General features: G+C 40.4%; 1 protein-coding gene and 1 long non-coding RNA gene across 2 annotated transcripts in view; one reads left to right on the top strand and one right to left on the bottom strand.

The window, feature by feature from the left end:
• LOC122766575 overlaps positions 1-19,304 on the top strand; it is a 43,651-nt gene that overhangs the window by 18,182 nt on the left and 6,165 nt on the right. The window lies entirely within an intron of this gene.
• ntf3 (neurotrophin 3) overlaps positions 9,700-19,304 on the bottom strand; it is a 34,020-nt gene continuing 24,415 nt past the window's right edge. Inside the window, exon 2 of the mRNA XM_044021551.1 lies at positions 9,700-12,065. Within this exon, the coding sequence (XP_043877486.1) occupies positions 11,169-12,065 (897 nt within the window). The 3' untranslated portion in view covers positions 9,700-11,168. The remainder of the gene's footprint in view (positions 12,066-19,304) is intronic.

Genomic DNA, 19,304 nt, shown 5'->3' with positions numbered 1-19,304 from the left:
AAACCAGAGCTCTGGCTTCTCGAAATATTCGAAAAACAGGAGTGATAGCCATTGAATTCCCCTCGTATCATAAAGTGGCAACCATTCCAGAATTATTGTCAAGTATGGAAGTCATTAGTGCTGTTAGAGGCTGTCTGTCATTACCCTAGTTTTCATTCCTCAGGCTTTCTGCACTTTTCTTCCACAGATGCATTTTTGTAATTGAAAACCCGATTCATTTTTATGCTACAAACTTGTCTCTGCTGGTTGTTTAAACCATCCATTCAACAATTACAATGCAGACAGAAATGACTAACAGACATCCAGATGCTGAGAGGACATCAGATTTTGGTGATTGGTCTCCCTGTGACTTCGAGACAGTTCTAGTATTTAACCCTGACGACGGCACAATACCTGCAGACGCTTCATTTGTTGGACTTAATCGTCAAAATGATAAATATTGTCATTCTGAGATCTAGGGAAGGAAATCCAACCACTATGGCTATGTTTATTTACTGAACTGCATGGCCCATATTTTTTAGTCCACATTATTAGTGGCACATAATGATTTTGTTAAGTTTTAACAGTCAGTTTAGACACTTGAAGTAATCCCTTGTTTTTCCACTGTGGGAGGAGCCCAGAGTATCTGGAGAGAACCCACACACACACACATACACACACACATACAGGGAGAAGGTACGGGTCATTAAAAAAATAATACGAATAAAAAAAAAGTGTACTAAGCAGCATTTATCAAGTTTCTGAGAACAGAAATGAAGAAGAAAAATAGAACTTGTGCTGTAGTTTTGTTATTGCTGTGTGCTAATTCCATTATAACGTGTCTAGCTTTATGTTAACTTAGTTGTGTTTGATCATGCTTCATTATTTTCATTCAGGACTGAGTTATAAACAGTATAAAATCAAATGTTTTTATAAATTTGTCTTATTAACAGACGGAAAGTGATGCAGTTTCTGCCGTGAATGGGAACAAAAGTCAGTCAGTGTTTGTCTTGGAGCAGCAAACCCTGACGGCTCACAATGGTGTTCTCTCAAGATGGCAGCTGTGCACTTGCTCGAACAGAGCGGTGTTTGATTTCCGGCATTTCCTCTGAGGAGTTCAGAACATTAGATTTGATCACTTGGGTCACATGGGGTCACTTTACGTTTTGAAACGTTGATGCTGTGCTTTCTTCGTCCCTGTTGGGCCCAGCGACGAAGCTCACCTTGAACTCATTGCCAGATGAAAACAAAAGAGTTCAGTTTGTATACTCAGTGGATTTGAAACCATAATATGACCCCGGCCGTTCAACACATGCAGGATCCTGGGTGGGTGTGAATCACTCACTGACAGACTACACAAACTCACATGGGTCAGATGTAGTTAACAACAAACACAATACAGACAAACAACCTTGACTAAAATAGAAACCTGTCATAATAATTTCATCCTCAAGATGATATACATGGCTGTGGGGACTTAGGCGCAGGGTGAGGAGGGAGTCCAACAAAGACTCTATTGATACAACTCATTCCTTTGATTTCACGGGTTTAGTAACACATTTGGCTGATAAGGCAGCAAACATCCATTCACTGCACTGGAGTCGGATGCAGTGGCATCACTGATCACTGGATTTAAGAAAGGCAAACAAAGGACAAGTGATGTGTGATCTCCTGGCCCTTTGTGGCCGTTTCTGTCCCCTTGGTCCTCTGCATCTACAGCTCCGACACTAACATGGCCGACATGTGATTTGATGTGCGCTTTTGTGGCGCCCTTGGTTTGTCATAAAACTTCAGCAACTGGGAGAAGATCCCTGATCAAAAGCTGTGTTTGGGCTTTGAAGTGTTTCTGCAAAAGGCATAAATATGATTAGCTCGCGCCTACATTGGGATATTTGCATGTGATTTGAGTGGCTGTTGCTTGGAAAGTTTCTTAACCGGTCACTCCCGCAACATGAGCAAAGTGAAGCAAAAGAAGCAGTTTCATTGACACTATTGTGTTCTTTGAACAATACATTTGTTTATTCTGTTCCTGTGTTAGATAAACAGGGGAGAGGACAGGAAGACATTTAATTTACTGCTCTAAAATCCAGAGTTGTCACACAGTGTTGGCTCCAGAACAGTTTTTGCTCCCATTCCCTCTGTTTCTATCCATTTCCAGCAATACCTAAAGGAGAAATGATGTCACATTTACAAAGAGCAGACTCCCCTCTCAATCGAAGTAGCCTACATTTGTTTCCAAATAGCTGATATTGTGTGTATGAATGGATAAATAAGTATAGACCAACATTTCTTTTGGCAAAAAATAAAAAAATGTAAGTTGAAATTATTGTTCATATACCTTTTGGAAATTTGTCCAGGAGCAAACCAAAGATATTTGGAAGGTAATGGTTCTGCTGTGTTATTTTGTCAGGCTGTTGGTGGCTGCTCTGTCCATTTAAATTAGAATTGGCAAGTGCAACACAGAGACACTTTATTTTGATGAGTGTTTGAGTATCTCTTCCAGTAAAACACCTATGTACAGGGAGCAGCTCTCCTCATGGATTTGTGGAAAAATCTATACATACAAAGGCTTTTCGCCCACTTGGTCCCTCTCTTTTATTCCTATACATCAACCCAGTGGGTGGTCAGTGCAGCATTTAACTCCAGATGTTCTCAGAGATGACCCCACAGCTCAGGAAATTTCACCTGCCAATCATTTAGCTGAAAAAGCATTTTCTCCATTTCCCCCATTTCCTCTTTTCTTACACCCATGACGAGCGTAATACGGGCTTGACCTCTGCCATGTACACAGGCCCCTCATTGTCACTTAATTAAATGTCTCCATGTGGGGAGGCTTCTCGCACACACTGCCAACGTCAATACTGAATGCTCTGTAGCTTAAAAATCCCTTAAGACTTTAAGCATTTTTTTTTTTCACTCCTCGTGATTGAGAAATTGGCAATGCCTCTGTTTTCCTGTGCCAGCCCTAATGTCGTGTAACATGCAGTTGGAGAGACGTCCAAGTTATACAAAAAAAATAAAATAAATACTGTGGACATCATTCCATGCGGTCATTGCTGAGGTGAGGTCACTTCCTGCACAGCTGATGCTTGAATTGGTTAAAAGAATATGAAGTAGTTGCTATAATGTTATGTAATGTTAGAGTCAGAAAACAAGTGGGAAAAACTCATTCATTTAATAAAAACCATCGCTCTCGCCAAAGCCAAAGTCCGGTTTCTGATTCTGAGACCGCTTTGGCTGTAGACCATTTACTAGTCAGTGCCTAAATTGGTTAAGGCACTTACAAACTCTTGATAAGGTTAGAAGTAATTTAGTGGCAGGAATAAAGTTAATTCCCCTTTCAAGTTTTTTTTCCCCCATCAGGCCTTGCAAACTTTTTTTTTATTTATTGTGTAACTGCCTTCAAATACTGTATATCAGGGGTGTCAAACATGCGGCCCGGGGGCCAGAACCGGCCCGCCAGAGGGTCCAATCGGCCCACAGGATGAATTTGTTAAAATTTCACACTAATCTAAACATAATGTCAAATGCTCCAGATACCCATGACTAAATGTTTGTGCCTTTATAGATCCAGTGTGCTGTGTAAATAGTAAATTTAGGCAGTTTAGGTAGTAAATTTGTAAAATTATCCTTCAGTAAATGTAAAACAAGGGAGAAAAAACAAAGGGGTTCTTGTTGTTCGTAGGTTATTATGCTATTATTTTACTATTTTTACTGGTCCGGCCCCCTTGAGATCAAATTGTGCTGTATGTGGCCCCTGAACAAAAATGAGTTTGACACCCCTGCTGTATATACTCGTCTACAGCCTTGTATTAACCTTATAAATACTTTACATAGCTCTCTGTTTTGCACCCTCTCTGGGAATCATCCACGATCATGTGAAGCATTACTTCAGATACATAGATTGGAATATTCATCGCAGAACATACCTATTTTTGGCAATACCAAGAGCTGAGCTCCCGAGGACCATATTAGGACCTGGATCTGGGACCTGCGAGTTTGAAAATGTGGAATTAGTGGATGCTTCAAAGCCGTTTTATGGAATGTACAATGTTTGAATGTAGTTCTTGCACTGGGTACGACCTGGCTCTTCTACAGCACCGTTTAATCCCCAGAGCTTTTGACATGAGAGCCCTGGTGATATATTGGTTTAAAAGGGCTCCCACACACCGAGATGGTCTTTGAGTCTTAGTAGGTATTAAATGAAATTGTTGATTCTTTTCATGTTAATTCAATACTTTTTTGGATGCATTGACTCAGTAATTTAATTTAATTTAGTTTTACAAGTAACAGTTTTTGGGTTGTTTTTTTTCACCAATGCTCTTGTGCAAGTGTGACTTGTATTCATTCATGTAGATGTAGTTTTAAATACATGGTCTAATAATGTTTTTTGTATCTTAACCCTTAGACCACCATTTCCATTAGGCTATAAGAATGCGCAATACACAGTATTTTTTCACCAACTATATAAACACACCTGAGAAAAAAGTACTACATTTTTAAGAAATCGGATTGAATGTGTGGCATTTAGAAAAATGGCACATTTCAAAGTTATCTTGGTTCGTTTTTATGAACCAAAAACCAATTTTGCCAGGTATCACTACTCCCGTTTTCGGAAGATGTGATCGATAAACACAGGATGTCCATATAAGAAGTTGCACAATTTTACTGGTCATATGGAGCCAACATTTGTTTAATGGGCAAAAAAAAAAAAAAATGTTGAGAACAAGCTTGATCGACAGGTGCCAAACCTTGTCGAATACTCATATCCCCATTGTGATCCCGCCATCTGTAAACACTGGTGACCTGTGACCCTCAGGCCTTCAGCAGGCTCTAGGGCTGTGTGAAATTCCCAAGTAGCTTTCAATTCCTGAGCTCAGCATGAGGATCTCACGCACAGCTCAGCACGATCATCTTAGTCTATGTTACAGAACACCTCCACCCCCGCAACCCCCACCAACAGGTATCAACACGGGATTGAGAGGAAAAGCCCCTTTATGCTCACGTCTGTCAAGCCAACACTGTCTGACACTGAAAAGAATCCTATTCCCTCATATAATCCACCGTCTTTTCTTGCTTGTCAAGCATGCAACGGGGATATAAGTAAAGACTCTAACACCCAGGCCAAGCCTACTAGTAAGCATACTTATAATAGCTGGAGTGGGGAATACGAGAGCATGGAATTTCCTTGCAATAGATCTTTTTCATTTCCTTTTCTGGTCACAAAGCTGACAGGCTTGGGAATGCGAAAGAAAAAAGACGCTGCAAAGTTGATACTTTTAAAGGCACAAAACCATTAAGGAAGCAAGCCAGGGATTTGAGGTTTTTACCCTCAATTAACACGCCATTACTCGTGGCAGTAGCGGCATGTGACACAGATTTAAGAGCTGTTCTCACCAGTTATGCAGGCTTTTGTGTTTCAGCAACACCTCAGATGAACACCATGTTCATCTCTTAATACTGTCTGGAGCTGTGTGCTCGTGTGACATCACAGATTAGAACAGAAGTTGGCGATGTCGGCACTTTTAGCTCTGGCTATAAGAGGGAGAATAAAGACCCATGTGCAATTAGACATGCAAGATTTGCAGGTTTTTGAAAGGTCAACACTGGTCAACATTAAAATGAGTAAGAAAAAAGTAAGGGTTTGGTTTATGCACAGTTTAAATGAGTTTATGTTACAACAGCAACCTTTACCGATTCAATTCTAAACATTTTAGAGCACTGGTTGCACAAGTTTCCTAAACACTACAATTAAACTCTGTGTTACACTGTGTTAATGCATTTACTCATACACATACAAAACTATTTTGTGTAGCTGCTGTTTGCTGTGTTTGAGTAACTGTGCTGGCAACCAGTACTAAACATATTCCATACTTTTCAATGTATCCATCTGTTTATCCATCTTTTTTCAGTAGCATGTCCGCTCTGACTCCACAGTCCACCCAGGGTTTATGTTTCTTTCATTAACCCATTTGCTCTTTTACAATTATGCACTCCCTAAAGCACTTTAAATATAAGCACACATGCAGTCAGCAGTTGCTGATCTGCTCTCCTCTGCAGCCTGACAAGTGGTAAGATCCTCTTAGACTAGGAGATTACTGCTTCAAATCCCAGCTCTGCATGTATGAACATCTCCTTAAGTCCGATCTACTGCACTGTAAAACCGCTGGGTCATTATAGATGCCACATTTTGACAAAGTTAATATAACAAAGCAAACACACAAGCCGCTTTACACCCCAGTGTGAAGGGGGGGCATTTTCACAACTTAACAATCACAACTTAAGGTGGGAGGAAACAATCTGGAGAGAATTCTCTCTTCTTAAGCACGATGGGTTACTTGGGGGCAGAGAGGGGTGATGGATAATCATGCAAGGTCTAATTGATGTTGTCACATAATGTGACAAGCTTGGGGGTGAAGATAATCAGCGGTGATTGACCTCATGACTCTAGTGCGCCTTGTTTTGGCCGAGTCTGTTAAAAAACCAGTGTGTGAATTCAGGCGAAATCATTTTCATTTGGCAGAAATTGAAAATAAAATAATATAGATCATTTAATTTATACAATCTCCCTGATTGATGATTTTTATTGCGCTTCAAACAATGTTGAAAAAGATGTTTTTACGTTAAATGTTTCAACATTCACATTTGTTAACTTTTTTCAGATTTATTTTATTACTTTTTATATTGCCATAAGATTTTTTAATTTATCCGTTATTAATTTATTTTATCTTGTGTGATGTATCTTCTCATTTGATATGTAATGCGACCTTGAGTGTCAGAAAGGCTCTTCCAAATAAAATGTATTATTATTATTGTTAGCATTAACTCTAGATCATCTAGAGCATTAACATTAAAATATTCATTTTAAATTCAAATGGTAGATATAAATGCTAAATATAAACATAAATGTTAAATATACATATTCAATCTAATGAAATTATTATGTTTCCATATTAAATCTTATGTAGTTTTTTTCAGAACAGTTAAGTGCAGCAACCCTTGACTTCTTTTGATTCATACCCAGTTTTCACAGTTCCTCTCTTGTCACAGTCCTCCCACGCTGTTTAAAATAAAGCCATAAAATATGTTTTTTTTTCTTTAATTAATTATTAAGAGGAATATTCTAATACTTAGTTCTTGCTCAGCAGTGATACAAAAATGAGCTCAAGAGTGAGTGAAAACACAGTCAACTTGACGTTCAGATACAGTACTCTGTGTGGTATTAAAGTTAGTTAGTTAGTTAGTTAAAGTTACTTTGTCGTTCCACTCTTCTTGTGTCCAGACTGGTTTCTTAGAAACAGAGGGAGATTTTATCACACCACATTCATCCACAACAATTAAAGAGAACAGCTTCTGTCAGCGCAGAATCAGAACAACATGAGGGAAAAACATTCAGCTTTGATGTCTTTCATTATGATAATTACCTGCATGCTGTATAATATTTCCCTTCAATACAATAAAGAGATTGATCTCATTAGACGGCGACTGCGTGGTTTTCCTGATAACATGGCTGCTTAACCCTACCCTTATCTGAAGAAGGTTCATTGCTTGTAAGACAGCATTTTCTGACTGTAAACAGAAGTTTGCAGAGCACTAACCAAAGTCCAGTGAGCTGTTAATCCACTGCTGCCTTCATAAGCAGACCATTAGGTGAACCTTATGTTGGCCAAGTGGAAAGGGAACTTGACTTGTAACCGGAGGGTCGCCCCAGCCAAAAGGGTTGGGTACCTCTGAGCAAGGTACCCAACCCCCAATGCCCCCCGGGCGCTACTCAGTGTGGCAGCCCACTGCTCCTAATTCTAGGATGGGTCAAAATGCAGAGAATAATTTCCCCAAGGGGATTAATAAAGTATCTATATTAAAAAAATATATTTGAAAAATGGTGCTTCCCAACCTCAGTTTCCCCTGAGTTGAGAGATATCTTCACTCTTTTCTTTGCTACTTATCCACCAGTGAGCAGTTAGCAAAGTTAGCAAAGATGGTGGACACTGTTTACATTCTGGGAATGAGGTCCGTCCCCCTACGAGTGTGGAATTAGCACTGCAGTTTTAAGACACGGACCAAGGCACGGACCAAGTGTCACTGGTGGACACATACCAAAAAAAAGAATGAAGATATTTCTCGAGTCAGGGGAAACTGAGGTTGGAAAGCACCATTTTTCAAAGGTTGTGCAGTTTCCTGGTAAGTTTACAGAACTACCATACTTAAAAAAAAAAAACCTGAGCTATCCCTTTAACTACAGCCAGTTGATAACCATCTCAACACAGGTTACAGGATGGTCATAGGTAGGGCCAGTGAAACCAGAAAATGACAAGATACCCAGCAAATGTTGAACGTGCTTCATGCCACAGGCCTCAGGTGACATCTGGACTTGACGTCACATGTTCGGTCGATGATTAGTGAAGGCTCAAATGAGCTACGTTACCAGTAGACCTTTCATTAGTTTTTTACAAGTGGATTTTTCCCTTTTCAAGCCAAAAGATCAGTTGACAAAAACAAATACACACCAGTCCTCCCTGGATAATGTTGAAAAAAACACGTGGCTGCTGCATTCCTTCTTCAATCCCAACAACAGCCTGTGGCCATTTTTACTGACGCTGGGGTGACTTCATTCCAGAAGCACTTTTCATATGTTTTTGAAGGAAAAACACAACAATGACATGTGTCATGTGTCTTTGACTGCATGAAGATGACTGTGCCTCATAGTAAGCACGTGATGTTGTCATGCAAACAATCATCTGTTATGTATCACACTGTCACTGAAAGCTTCTTCTCGTTAACCTCTGACTCATTCTTTCTTCATACAAAGAAATTTGAGAGCGACTCTTGAATGAATCTTCTTTCAATCAAAGTGTATTTTTTTTTATTTCTCAGTTTGTCTGTCTCTGCTTTTGTGTGTTTCTGATCATTTTTGTGGTTTTTTTTTCTCATTTAGTTGTGGCTTAACATCATATCAAACATTTCATATATGATCATTTCAACAACACACAAACTCTGCACTTGTATGCAAGTTGGACTTTGAGTTAGTCCTGCATTTATTCCGCATTAGTGCTGCAGACAACGGGTGCCATTGTTAAAGTCCCTGGATATTTCCTGCATCCGTTCCATATTAGTCCCACAGATAATTGATTTGTGCCCTCCGCTTAAGAACATCACTTTCTGCAGTGTGAGTGAAATGATGTGAAGCAGCTGGAGGATCGAGTCTCGAGTCTGAGTCTCACTGTGTACAGACATGCACCGTCTGTTGAATAATCTATTCACCACTGACCTAATTTAAAAAATAATAATAATACATTTAATACTGGGCCACACGGTTAGTGCCTTTGCACCAAGAAAACCTGGGACCTGATCGGAACTAGGGCCTTTGTGCATGGATGGAGTTTGCATGTTCCTCCCACAATCCAAAAACATGCAATATGAGGATTAGGTAAATTGGACACGCTAAATTGACTGTATAGGTGTGAATGTGAGAGTGAATGGTTTAATGGTTGTCTCTATATGTGGCCCTGCGATGGACAGGTGAACTGTCCAGGGTGTACCCCGCCTATTGCTCTATGTCAGCTGAGATTGTCACAGCACCCCCAGCGACCCTCCTGTGGGGGATAAAGAGAATCAGAACATTTTATTAATCCCTGTGGGGAAATTAGATAATCAGCTGTCTTCTAGGGATTAATTTCTTTAGAAAATAAGCTTAATAATTTCCTAAAACCATGCAAATGCTGGATTTGGTAGATGTTTTAATAGATGCGATATTGTGGCATTTAGTGAAACGTATAATGAACAAGAAATACATTGGCCAGGGCATTACTGTGGCTTGCCAGTGTGTTTTAATAGCTTTTAGACCAACCAGAGCCTATGGCACAGAGAATAAGATAAGTCATGTTGGCTATACATCGGTACTTGTGACTGGAATCACATCATTGTTGGCTTTTAATGGAATTCAATGAGTAGGAAATATACAGAATATCACCAGAAGCTGCAATTATGTGAAAAGGGGTTATATTTTAGTTTAGTCAGACTCTCAAGTGAACATGTAAAAAGCACAGGCTAACAATCTGAAAGGAAACATGTTTTTACCCAGCAGCAAAGCAGATAAATGGACCCATCTCTCTTTTCCAACACAAGATTTAGCAGAGTGTGGTGGCTTCAGCAATGGTTGCTGCTGCACAACTACGTGACCGGCCATTATCTTCTTTTCTGTCTTTCAGCAACTGAAAGATTGATAATGAAATGTTTCCAACTTTAAGAAATATAGGTTTTTATTAATAGGAAGACACAAAAACAACTCACAATTAAAATGTGGTGAATAGCATCAAGGTGGCCTGAGGAAAACAAACAAATGGAATTTCTTGAATCTCTGCCACTGCCAGCAGATGTAACAAGAGCAACCTCTGGTTTTTTCTTTTTTTTTTTCTTTTCTTTTCACACTGTCCACGAGTGGAATGAATAAATATAATGTGTATTACAGCATAACAGTATGGTCAGTTGTGAATGCAGTGTACATGTTTACATTTGGTCACAAATCTCAGTCACAGAAATCCTTGTAATTTAAGACTTTACCATAAATATCTGACTCTCAGAGTGGTAATGCGAAGAATTTCAAGTGCATTGACAGAACAGGCCCCTGCAACTGTTGTCTGTAAGTTACAGTGTCCTATACGCTCTGCCTCCACACTGGTCAAGGCACATGTAAAGTCTCACTGTGAAGCACCTTTGCAGCCCAGCTCCATAAAACAATCTCAAAATGAGTTCATAGCTTGTTTCATTATTTTTTTTTTTAGAGATTTTTTTGCCTTTTGAGAAGACGTCTTTCAATAAATAACACAAATATTTTCATACATCATATATATATAGATTAACATGTATAAAATACATGCATTTCATATAATTTAAATAATTTATATGTCCTCCATCACGCTCGCGCCCTCCCTCCATGCCCGTCTCAAACGAGTTCTCCCGTAACAGCAAAGCTGCACTGGTTTGTGGATATGCAGCACATTAAAGTGAAATGTCATTTCAATGGACCCAAGGTTTCTCCTGTAGAAGAATCATTTTTATAGCAGAATCTTACTCTAAACCGCCATGACACGTAACCTTGTGGTGGTGAGCATGAGGAAGAGGAGCCAAAATCTTTTTTTTGGAAGTAAATTCCATGCAGGTAGTTCCCAGCGGAGTTTGTCTCGTCCTGTTTACGTCCTGTGACGTTTTCTTGACAAAGCACAGACGCAGGAAGTGTCTATGCGTATCCACCTCCAACGCACTAAATTGTGAACCTGCGTCAGTGCTCGCACAAACGTCTGCGTGGTCTTGCACTGTGAGTTCCAGTTCTTGTCATCAATGCCCCTGCAGCCACCCTTAAAGGGCCTCGGGGTCCGACAGCGTGTCTCATAAAAGAACTGCTTAATCTCCCGCGTGGAAGTGGTATCAATTTTAGCCAGGACGGTAACCGCGTTCCCTCCAGTGTCCACTGCTTGGGTTTTATCAGTCACCCATTGGCTCTCACTGTCACACACAGAATATTCCCCACGGTAGCTTCTGTGCTCAGCATAGCGCTTCTTTCGTGTCTTGTTTCCCACCGGTCCGCCTTCTGGACCGCTGCTCACGAAGTCATCCGCGGGGTACAGCGGTGGAGGCTGCAGTGGTGGTCGGTCGCTCAGCAGCACCCGGGGTGAGTTGTACCGCTTATGCTGCCTGAGTAAGTCTGAGTTCAACATAATCACCTGCTGGTCCACCATCCCGTCACTGCTCCCGCCACCGTGACCCCCCGTTCCCCACGGCTCGACATCACCCTGGTCCTCTAAGGGAAAGTTGTTATTGAGAAGAGGAGGCAGTGTATCTTGGGGCTCCATGTCCCTGCTTTTACCCTGTTGGCTCTGGTTACCCCTGGTCTTCCCCCTCATCAGGTCAGCCTGAAGCAGCTGGATGATAAGAGAGTTTAACGTGTCAGGACTTGGCTGCTGCTGCTGCTGCTGCTGTTGTTGTTGCCCCTGGTGACTGCTATCCATGTTGGTTGCCTGGATACCATAGAGGTACACGAGGACCATCACATACAGCAGGATGGACATCACTAGATTCACCTGTAAGATCTGAAAAGACAAAGAGAGACACACTTTTAAGGGCTATGTTATCATTAAATACAGTAAACAGGGAGAATTCAAATCATGATATACACTGTGTTACACCAGCTGTGTTAACGTGCTTCATCTGCCCCATTTACACACACTAACACCTTGAGGCAAGTAGTGGAGAAGTTATGGTAAAGAAATGCACCAAATGTTGACAGTAAGTGTTACATAGGCATGTTGGGGTGAGGCCTTTGGAGAAGAGGTGCTCTGAGAAGAGACGAGTCATCATTAGGATCATTAGATGGCAATATCACATTGCTCGACTGGGATGGCTGAGAAAGAACATAAACCCCAAACCACTGTGCACAAGTAGATGCACCCAGATGAGCATTAACTGTAACTGAATTTGGGTGTAGGAGGTCCCAGTACCATGCCTTGGGGGATCCCTTGAGGGAGCAGAAATGGTAAGGACAATTTAGCCTGCTATGCAACATAGAAGTCAACCAATTGCAATAATCCTGTGGCTTTTCAATTCTTTAGCCCTGGCTGGTCTAAAACAAGGAGGGCATTCCTGGAATATAACTCTGGAGACAAAGATGTGAGTGCATTTCAGGACATCAAGTGGTTGTGTCTAAGTGGTTAAAAGAATTAACAAATAGCACATGAGTAGTGATGGGAGCATGATGACGTTAACTGAATAATTGCTGTAATATAATACTGTGAGCTCATTAGAGAAACGCCGGTCTGTTTTATAATTGATCGTAGGTGTATCGCATCTTACCAATCAGACAAAGAGTGGTTCTGCAAAACAACAAAAACCTATCACAAGGTAGGGCTGTGTCAGGGGAATTCACTCACAATTCTGAGAGGTTCAGTTCGCAAAAATAATTGAACATATGTAACATGTGTTAACATTTTCCTTCTCTTTGTCAGCAAAAGCTTTGTGTTCATAGGCTGATTGACTGAGGGTAAAACCCGCTGGAATTGAGGGATTTCAACTCAGTAGCTTTATGGTTATGCTTGGCAGCCACATGTTGTGCGTAAATATAAAGCAGTATAGGTTTAAAATAAATGTGCATGCAATAAAAACGTCTCGGCTTGAATAAAAATGTAAAGAACATACTGTGCCCATAATGTATAGTTTTTTTATAGCCGTTTTTTTTTTCATAATCCAAGCAGTCCAGTCTAATAAATTGTTTCTTAAATGTAAATGGAACATATATGCATTCTATGCCAGTTACATTACAAAAGTAGATACCAGCATCATTTACTGTGTGTGTGTATAACCACTCCTGCACAAAAGTCACTGGAGTTTGCTGTTGATGTTACAAATAAATGCATCTTCTGTAAAAATCCATGTACACATACATAGTTTTATCTAAATCTTTATTAAATACTTGTCCATTGTCGCATACGATGGGATGTTGAGCTTTATCACAGGTATAATAATAATAATAATAAAACAGCACTCATCTGGGCTTACATGTTAGAAGACTGTGCTAAATCTTTAGACACAACTCCCCTAAAACCAGGTTTACCCTCCAAATGAAGTAAAAATGATTTCAAATATTCCGGCCAACATCAATGTTGGTCCACCTCCCTTAAAATGGGCAAAACTTTCTTATAAAAGTCAAAATCACGACACTCACCGCAACCTTTGTCTTTTCACTCATCTTTCCTTCTGCCCGGGTTATTAAATCCAAGCACATGAATGAAGATCTCTTTATAAATCAGGTGCCCCGCCCATGAAACGGCATGCAGTCAGACAAATGAATTTATCCTCCTGCTGGCATAATCCCGATCATAAAAGCCCCTCACTGTAGTCGTTTATGATGTTGACATTCAGGGTGCATGGCAGAGGCAAATGGGGCTTGTGCCTTGAGCAATAATTTGCTCTGTGTACAAAGCGATAATGAGCGTGTACATGTGTGTTTGCGCTGCTCTGTATTATCATGCTTGACAAACAAGGACAAGAAAGAAATAATAACAATAACGTGAGATTAGAGTTCGGATTATAATTAGGAGTTGGTGTCACATTCACACGGTTTGTTAATCCGACTAAAACCAGACTTATACATCCAGATAACGCAGTTGGGAGTCAGATTTCTACTGATGTTTAACTAGCCCCAAACTGACCTCATGTTGTGCATATTCTAGCCCCCAGAATTAATAGATGATGCTGGTACACAGAAAAAGAAGATTATGATCGAAATCCATCCAAATAAAGGAAACACCTGATTCACGAACAAGGTGAAAGGGAGTAAATTGTTACTAGATAAAGTGACGTAGACACACTTTGAAAAATTTTTTTAAAAAGTATTTGTATACTGGGACAAGAATAGTCCAATTACATTAAAAAGTTTTGATTTAACATACAGACTAAGTTTCAGGAATGAGTCCCTGAATGTCGTGAGTGAGTGAGTGAGTGAGAGAGTGACAGATGTTAATGCTACTGAGGGACGGAATTAAATACAAAAAACTGCATCCAAAGGGAGAACAGATTGTCAGGAAATCATTATGAAAGCACACACACACACACATATGGCACGGTGACAACGAAGGACAGATTCTGTTATCCTTGACCAACAGGTGCATGCTGGGTCTAAGTGGTGATCATTTTAAAGATCAGAAGAACAGCGACAACGACAATGATCTATTCATCAATTTTGATTTTGTCGCTTTGTTGTCGTGTTGCTTTATTCTGCTGTTAAAGGTCCAGTGTGTAAGAATTTGGGAAACCTATAATGGTGAGACTGAGACGGAGATTTACTCGTGTGTCAGATAACTGCGGTGAAACATGGCCGCACAAGATGACGAGGTCATTGACTAGAGTACATATAAAAGGCTAATTCTACAACAAAAAACTAATTATTTTAATGTTGAATAGATTATACACTAATGTAAGGGATAATATATTCTTCTTCTTATATAATTGTCTCATTATGTTTTTTTTTCAAGATACAAATAGGACGGCTGTTTGAGTGGTGTAGCTTTAAGCTGGAACAGATTTGTAAGGAAATGGTGTGACTTTTAAACCAAAGGGCTGTATATGCGCAGCTGCTGAGGAGAATAATAATCCATTTCAATTCAATTCAATTCAATTTATTTGTCCCCAGGGGGCAATTAAAGGCAGACAGGGCAGTTACACATAACAACACACAGACGAGTAAAAGATGAATGTAGTGAAAGCGATCTCTCTGTGAGCGCGGCCCTATGATCGCCCTTCTGTCCCAGGCTGAAAACAGAGCCTCGAGGACGTGCACATTAGTTCGTTCTCTCTCAGATCACCTGATTTTCATTATTCTGATAGAAGTATTGATCAATCCTTCAAACACGTGTTTCTTACCCAAGCTTTAACATTGCTAGATGAAGTAGTAAACACTAAATTGAAATCAACGCAATTGGCAAAAGACGCAATTTTAAACACTCAGTTTTTCCCTGATTTCAGATTATTGTACTATTCTAAGAAAAAAAAAAACAGTACATAAAGGTTCAAAACAATTCTTAGTTAATACTTTGATGGCATATCATGAGGCAACACTTCCACTTCTAATATATAGTAAATAATGAACTGAAGCTAAAAATTATATATACATTGCAGTTTGATATTCCACCTAGTACAGTCATACTATACATTTAAATACCAGTGCATGTTTGACTGCTTTTAAATATGTAACGCAGTGACATTTACTCCATTTTAAATTTCTTACATTTATCTGGGTACATTTTTATCTAAGTCACTCTTCCTTGTGAAGTAACGACACTTCCAGAGTTTGCCATTATTCTTTCCAACCGTGCAAATCTCTGCCCTCGCTGAAGCAGCTGTTGGCTCAAACAGGCAGCAGAAGAGGTTCCAACCTAGTCGTCAGCCTTGTTTCTTCTAAAATGACAACGACATCTCCCGGACCCACTAAAAGCAGCATTAACTGTCAATCGCGCAATCCGCTGTGGTCACCGAAAATGCAGCCTCTTTGAGTCCAATCCAGAGCTTGTTCGTGACCTCCAGAAGTAAATGGAGTGTAAATATGGAAAATTAGAAGAGCAACAGGTCTGGACAAGGAGAAACATCTAAAACCCAGAGGGAACTCTCATGGGATTCCTCACATTGTTCATCTCCAGGTCATCAGCAATTCAGTGCAGTCATGTTCAGGACAAGAAAAGCGCATCTTTCCTTATTAGGAGCCCGTTTTTTTCCCTACAGTTTTCCTTAAACCCAATTTGCCCCTTAAATACAAACAGGGTTGATTTGACACAGCAGTTTGCGTGTTTACAAGACATTCTCTGAGCGCTGTGCTTCACACTTAAATGGATAATTGCTCAAGGAAGATATATTTTTCATGTGACATTCAGATGCTACTGTGGCCTGAAAATAGTCTCAGAACTGAAAAAGGCGGGTTTTTGGGGCTTCACCGCCCCCCCTCCCCATCACCAGCACAACTCTCCATGTGACTCCCTTTAATTGAATATGAACTTGACTGAATTGTTCTTGGCAATTTCTGGTGCCAATGAACCAGACCAGTTATCTAAAACGATCGCTCCGGGGCAGATTACCAATCACACAAATTCCCGGACAAAGAAATGGAACAAGACGGAACAAGAACAATCTTTCTTTGAATCTTATGCCTTAAACTACTTGATTTGCTTTCCTATGCCCCATTGTACGTCTCCGCCTGCTTTTCCAGTGGCAGGAAATATGGTTTCTTACTGCCAATGGCAAAGATGGCAAAGAGTTGTACACACATCTGTTTTTTTACAACGTGTTTTCTTCTGCTTAAGTTATTTTTGTGGTTTACAAATCATGTCGTGTTTTTTTTTTTCTTTTTCCGAAAGCCAATGTGGTGATTTTAAATGCCATAATTTATTTCTGTCCATTTACACATTTGTCCAAACAAACACGATTTTTGAAATGTTTGTGGTGAATTTGAATTGACAAACCAAAAACGCCGGTTTTGTTGCATTAGGATTCTCAACAGTTGGTGCGGATGTGATTGTTAAAGGACTATTTGTCTCTGTAATTTCACCTCCACGCTATATTAGCAGATTGGTCTCGTCTCGGTTCGTGTTTTGAAGTGGCAGCTAATCCCTACACACTGGGCCTTTTTATGGAAAATAAAAGTGAGCCTGATGGACAAACTTCAACAACTGATCCCCGGAGTGAATCGACAGGAAGGGGGTCCTGCTCACATCACAATGTAACCAAACAACAATAATGTGTGGTTTGATGTAGAAGTAGAATCTGGGTCCGGTTCATACTTTCTGTGTCTGTGTCTGACTCGGAAATGTGAAGCGGTTTTCCACAGACAAGGAACACGACTGTAGACCTAGTCTAAGCCTGAAGACACAAAAGACCCTCTGGCTGTAGATCACAAGAGTGTGGAGCAACTGACCCTCATGTAAAACATGTCACTCGGTGGCTCAGTGCTGATGTGTTTCACATGCCGTCAGTGACACACAGGTAAAGGCGCAGAGGACAGGTCAGGGCTTGATGGGACCGTTCCTAGACTGTCGGCCTCCAACCCTCTAATTAAATAAGAAAAGGACCAGACTGCTCGTCTCTGAGTCCACACACCCCCCCGGGGCTGTCACTTCAGCGACATCCCACAGGGTAACAAAGCAAAAACAAAGCACAGACATGCTGCAGTGTGTGTTTAAGGCCATTAGCAACCAATTAATGTAACTGATGTAACTGTAAAAAAAAGGACACACCCTGAAATGAGCCAATTTTGTTTAATTGCTATAAATTAAAAATGAAGGATGTCATGTATTTGATATTAACAGACGTATAATATAGGGACCGCAACATGGTTTCACATTTGCAGATGTATTACATTACTCTTAAATGTGTGTATTGTCATGATTCTCTGACAAATATACTTTTCATCAAGTCCTACATCATATCAGTTTTTTTATATTCTTATAGCAGCAGTATAAACATCTGTTGCAAAATCACTGGGGTCAGGCATAGAGACCGGTGCTCACTCTGGGGAGATCAAGGCCAAAAACATTATTAACGATCATGATCACATCCTGGCATCGGAGTTTGAGTTTCTACCCTCAGGTTGCCGGTTTCTTTTGTCCCTGAGCAGAACAAATAGATCATCTGAATCTTTTGTTCCCGCAGCTATCAAACAACTCAGCTCGGGTCGGGGTCAGTTTTACTCTCGCTGTCGTTTCATCTGTGTCCCTGTATGTCATGAATGAGTGTGTGAGAACGTATGATTGTGTGGGAAGCTACAGATGAACTGCCCTTCTGGGGCCAATAAAATGTTCTGAATCTGAATCTAAATCTGAAGTGAAGTGGTTGCAAGAGACTGTCTGCAGGGCCTTTGTGCCAAATATGTGAAAACAAAGAAGAGGGTACAGCAGGGAGATGGAAGGAAGGAAGGGAGGGAAGAAGGATGGAAGGAAGGGAAGGGAAGGTAAGAAAGAAACACAAGTGATTAGCAAATGAAAGTTAGTTGCCCGGTGTCACACGTTTAGATCACTCATCAGCCCAACCCTAAGACACAGCCTGTATGAAACGGAGAAGAGGCTTATTACACTTCTTTTGATTTGAAATCAACTTATTCTAAAACTTTCTTTGCAGTTCTTGGATTCCCATGCAAAACACACTGCTAAGAGTTGTATTACATTGTCAATATGGACTTAAAATCCTTTTGTGAAGTGCAAAATAATAGTGTCAAATAATAATAATAATAATACTCACTAACACAACCCTCCCTTTATCCTCTTATTGTTCTATATCCTCATATCTATGTGTACGTGTCGCCCTCTCTGCTACCAAACTGCTCGTTCTAAATAACATTCTGCAGAAAATGTTGCCGTTTGGTTCCACGTCTCACGCGCTCACCGCGGCCGCTACAGGCCGGTGTCAAAGCTCAGAGCTGCTTTCGTGAAGAATGTGCATAAATGCATTTGAAAGGGTCCAAAAAAGTGTGAGTCAAAGGAATATGAGATGCAAGCAGTGCCCTGAGGATACAGTTGCAAAAAACTACGGCTCTTCTTTCAATGCAGTCAGTGAGAACCTACACACTGATGAAGAAGGTGGTGTCTCTGAGCTCCTGCAGGTTTTGTCTGCAGTGTCACGGTGCTACGATGGATGGTTACCAGTGGAGTTCTGAGTGTTTCATGATGAAGTCTAGGTCAAGCACCATGGCATCATGGATTGTTATGAAGACACCGTCAGACATTATCAGACAAGTGGGACATAAGCTTCTGTTTTTCGTAGGATTAAAGGGATTTCAAGGGTGTGTGTTGTGT

This window comes from Solea senegalensis, linkage group LG3, assembly GCF_019176455.1.
Source record: "Solea senegalensis isolate Sse05_10M linkage group LG3, IFAPA_SoseM_1, whole genome shotgun sequence".
Taxonomy (NCBI): domain Eukaryota; kingdom Metazoa; phylum Chordata; class Actinopteri; order Pleuronectiformes; family Soleidae; genus Solea; species Solea senegalensis.
The sequence above is the reverse complement of the archived record's forward strand: the minus strand, read 5'-3'. Positions and strand labels throughout refer to the sequence as shown.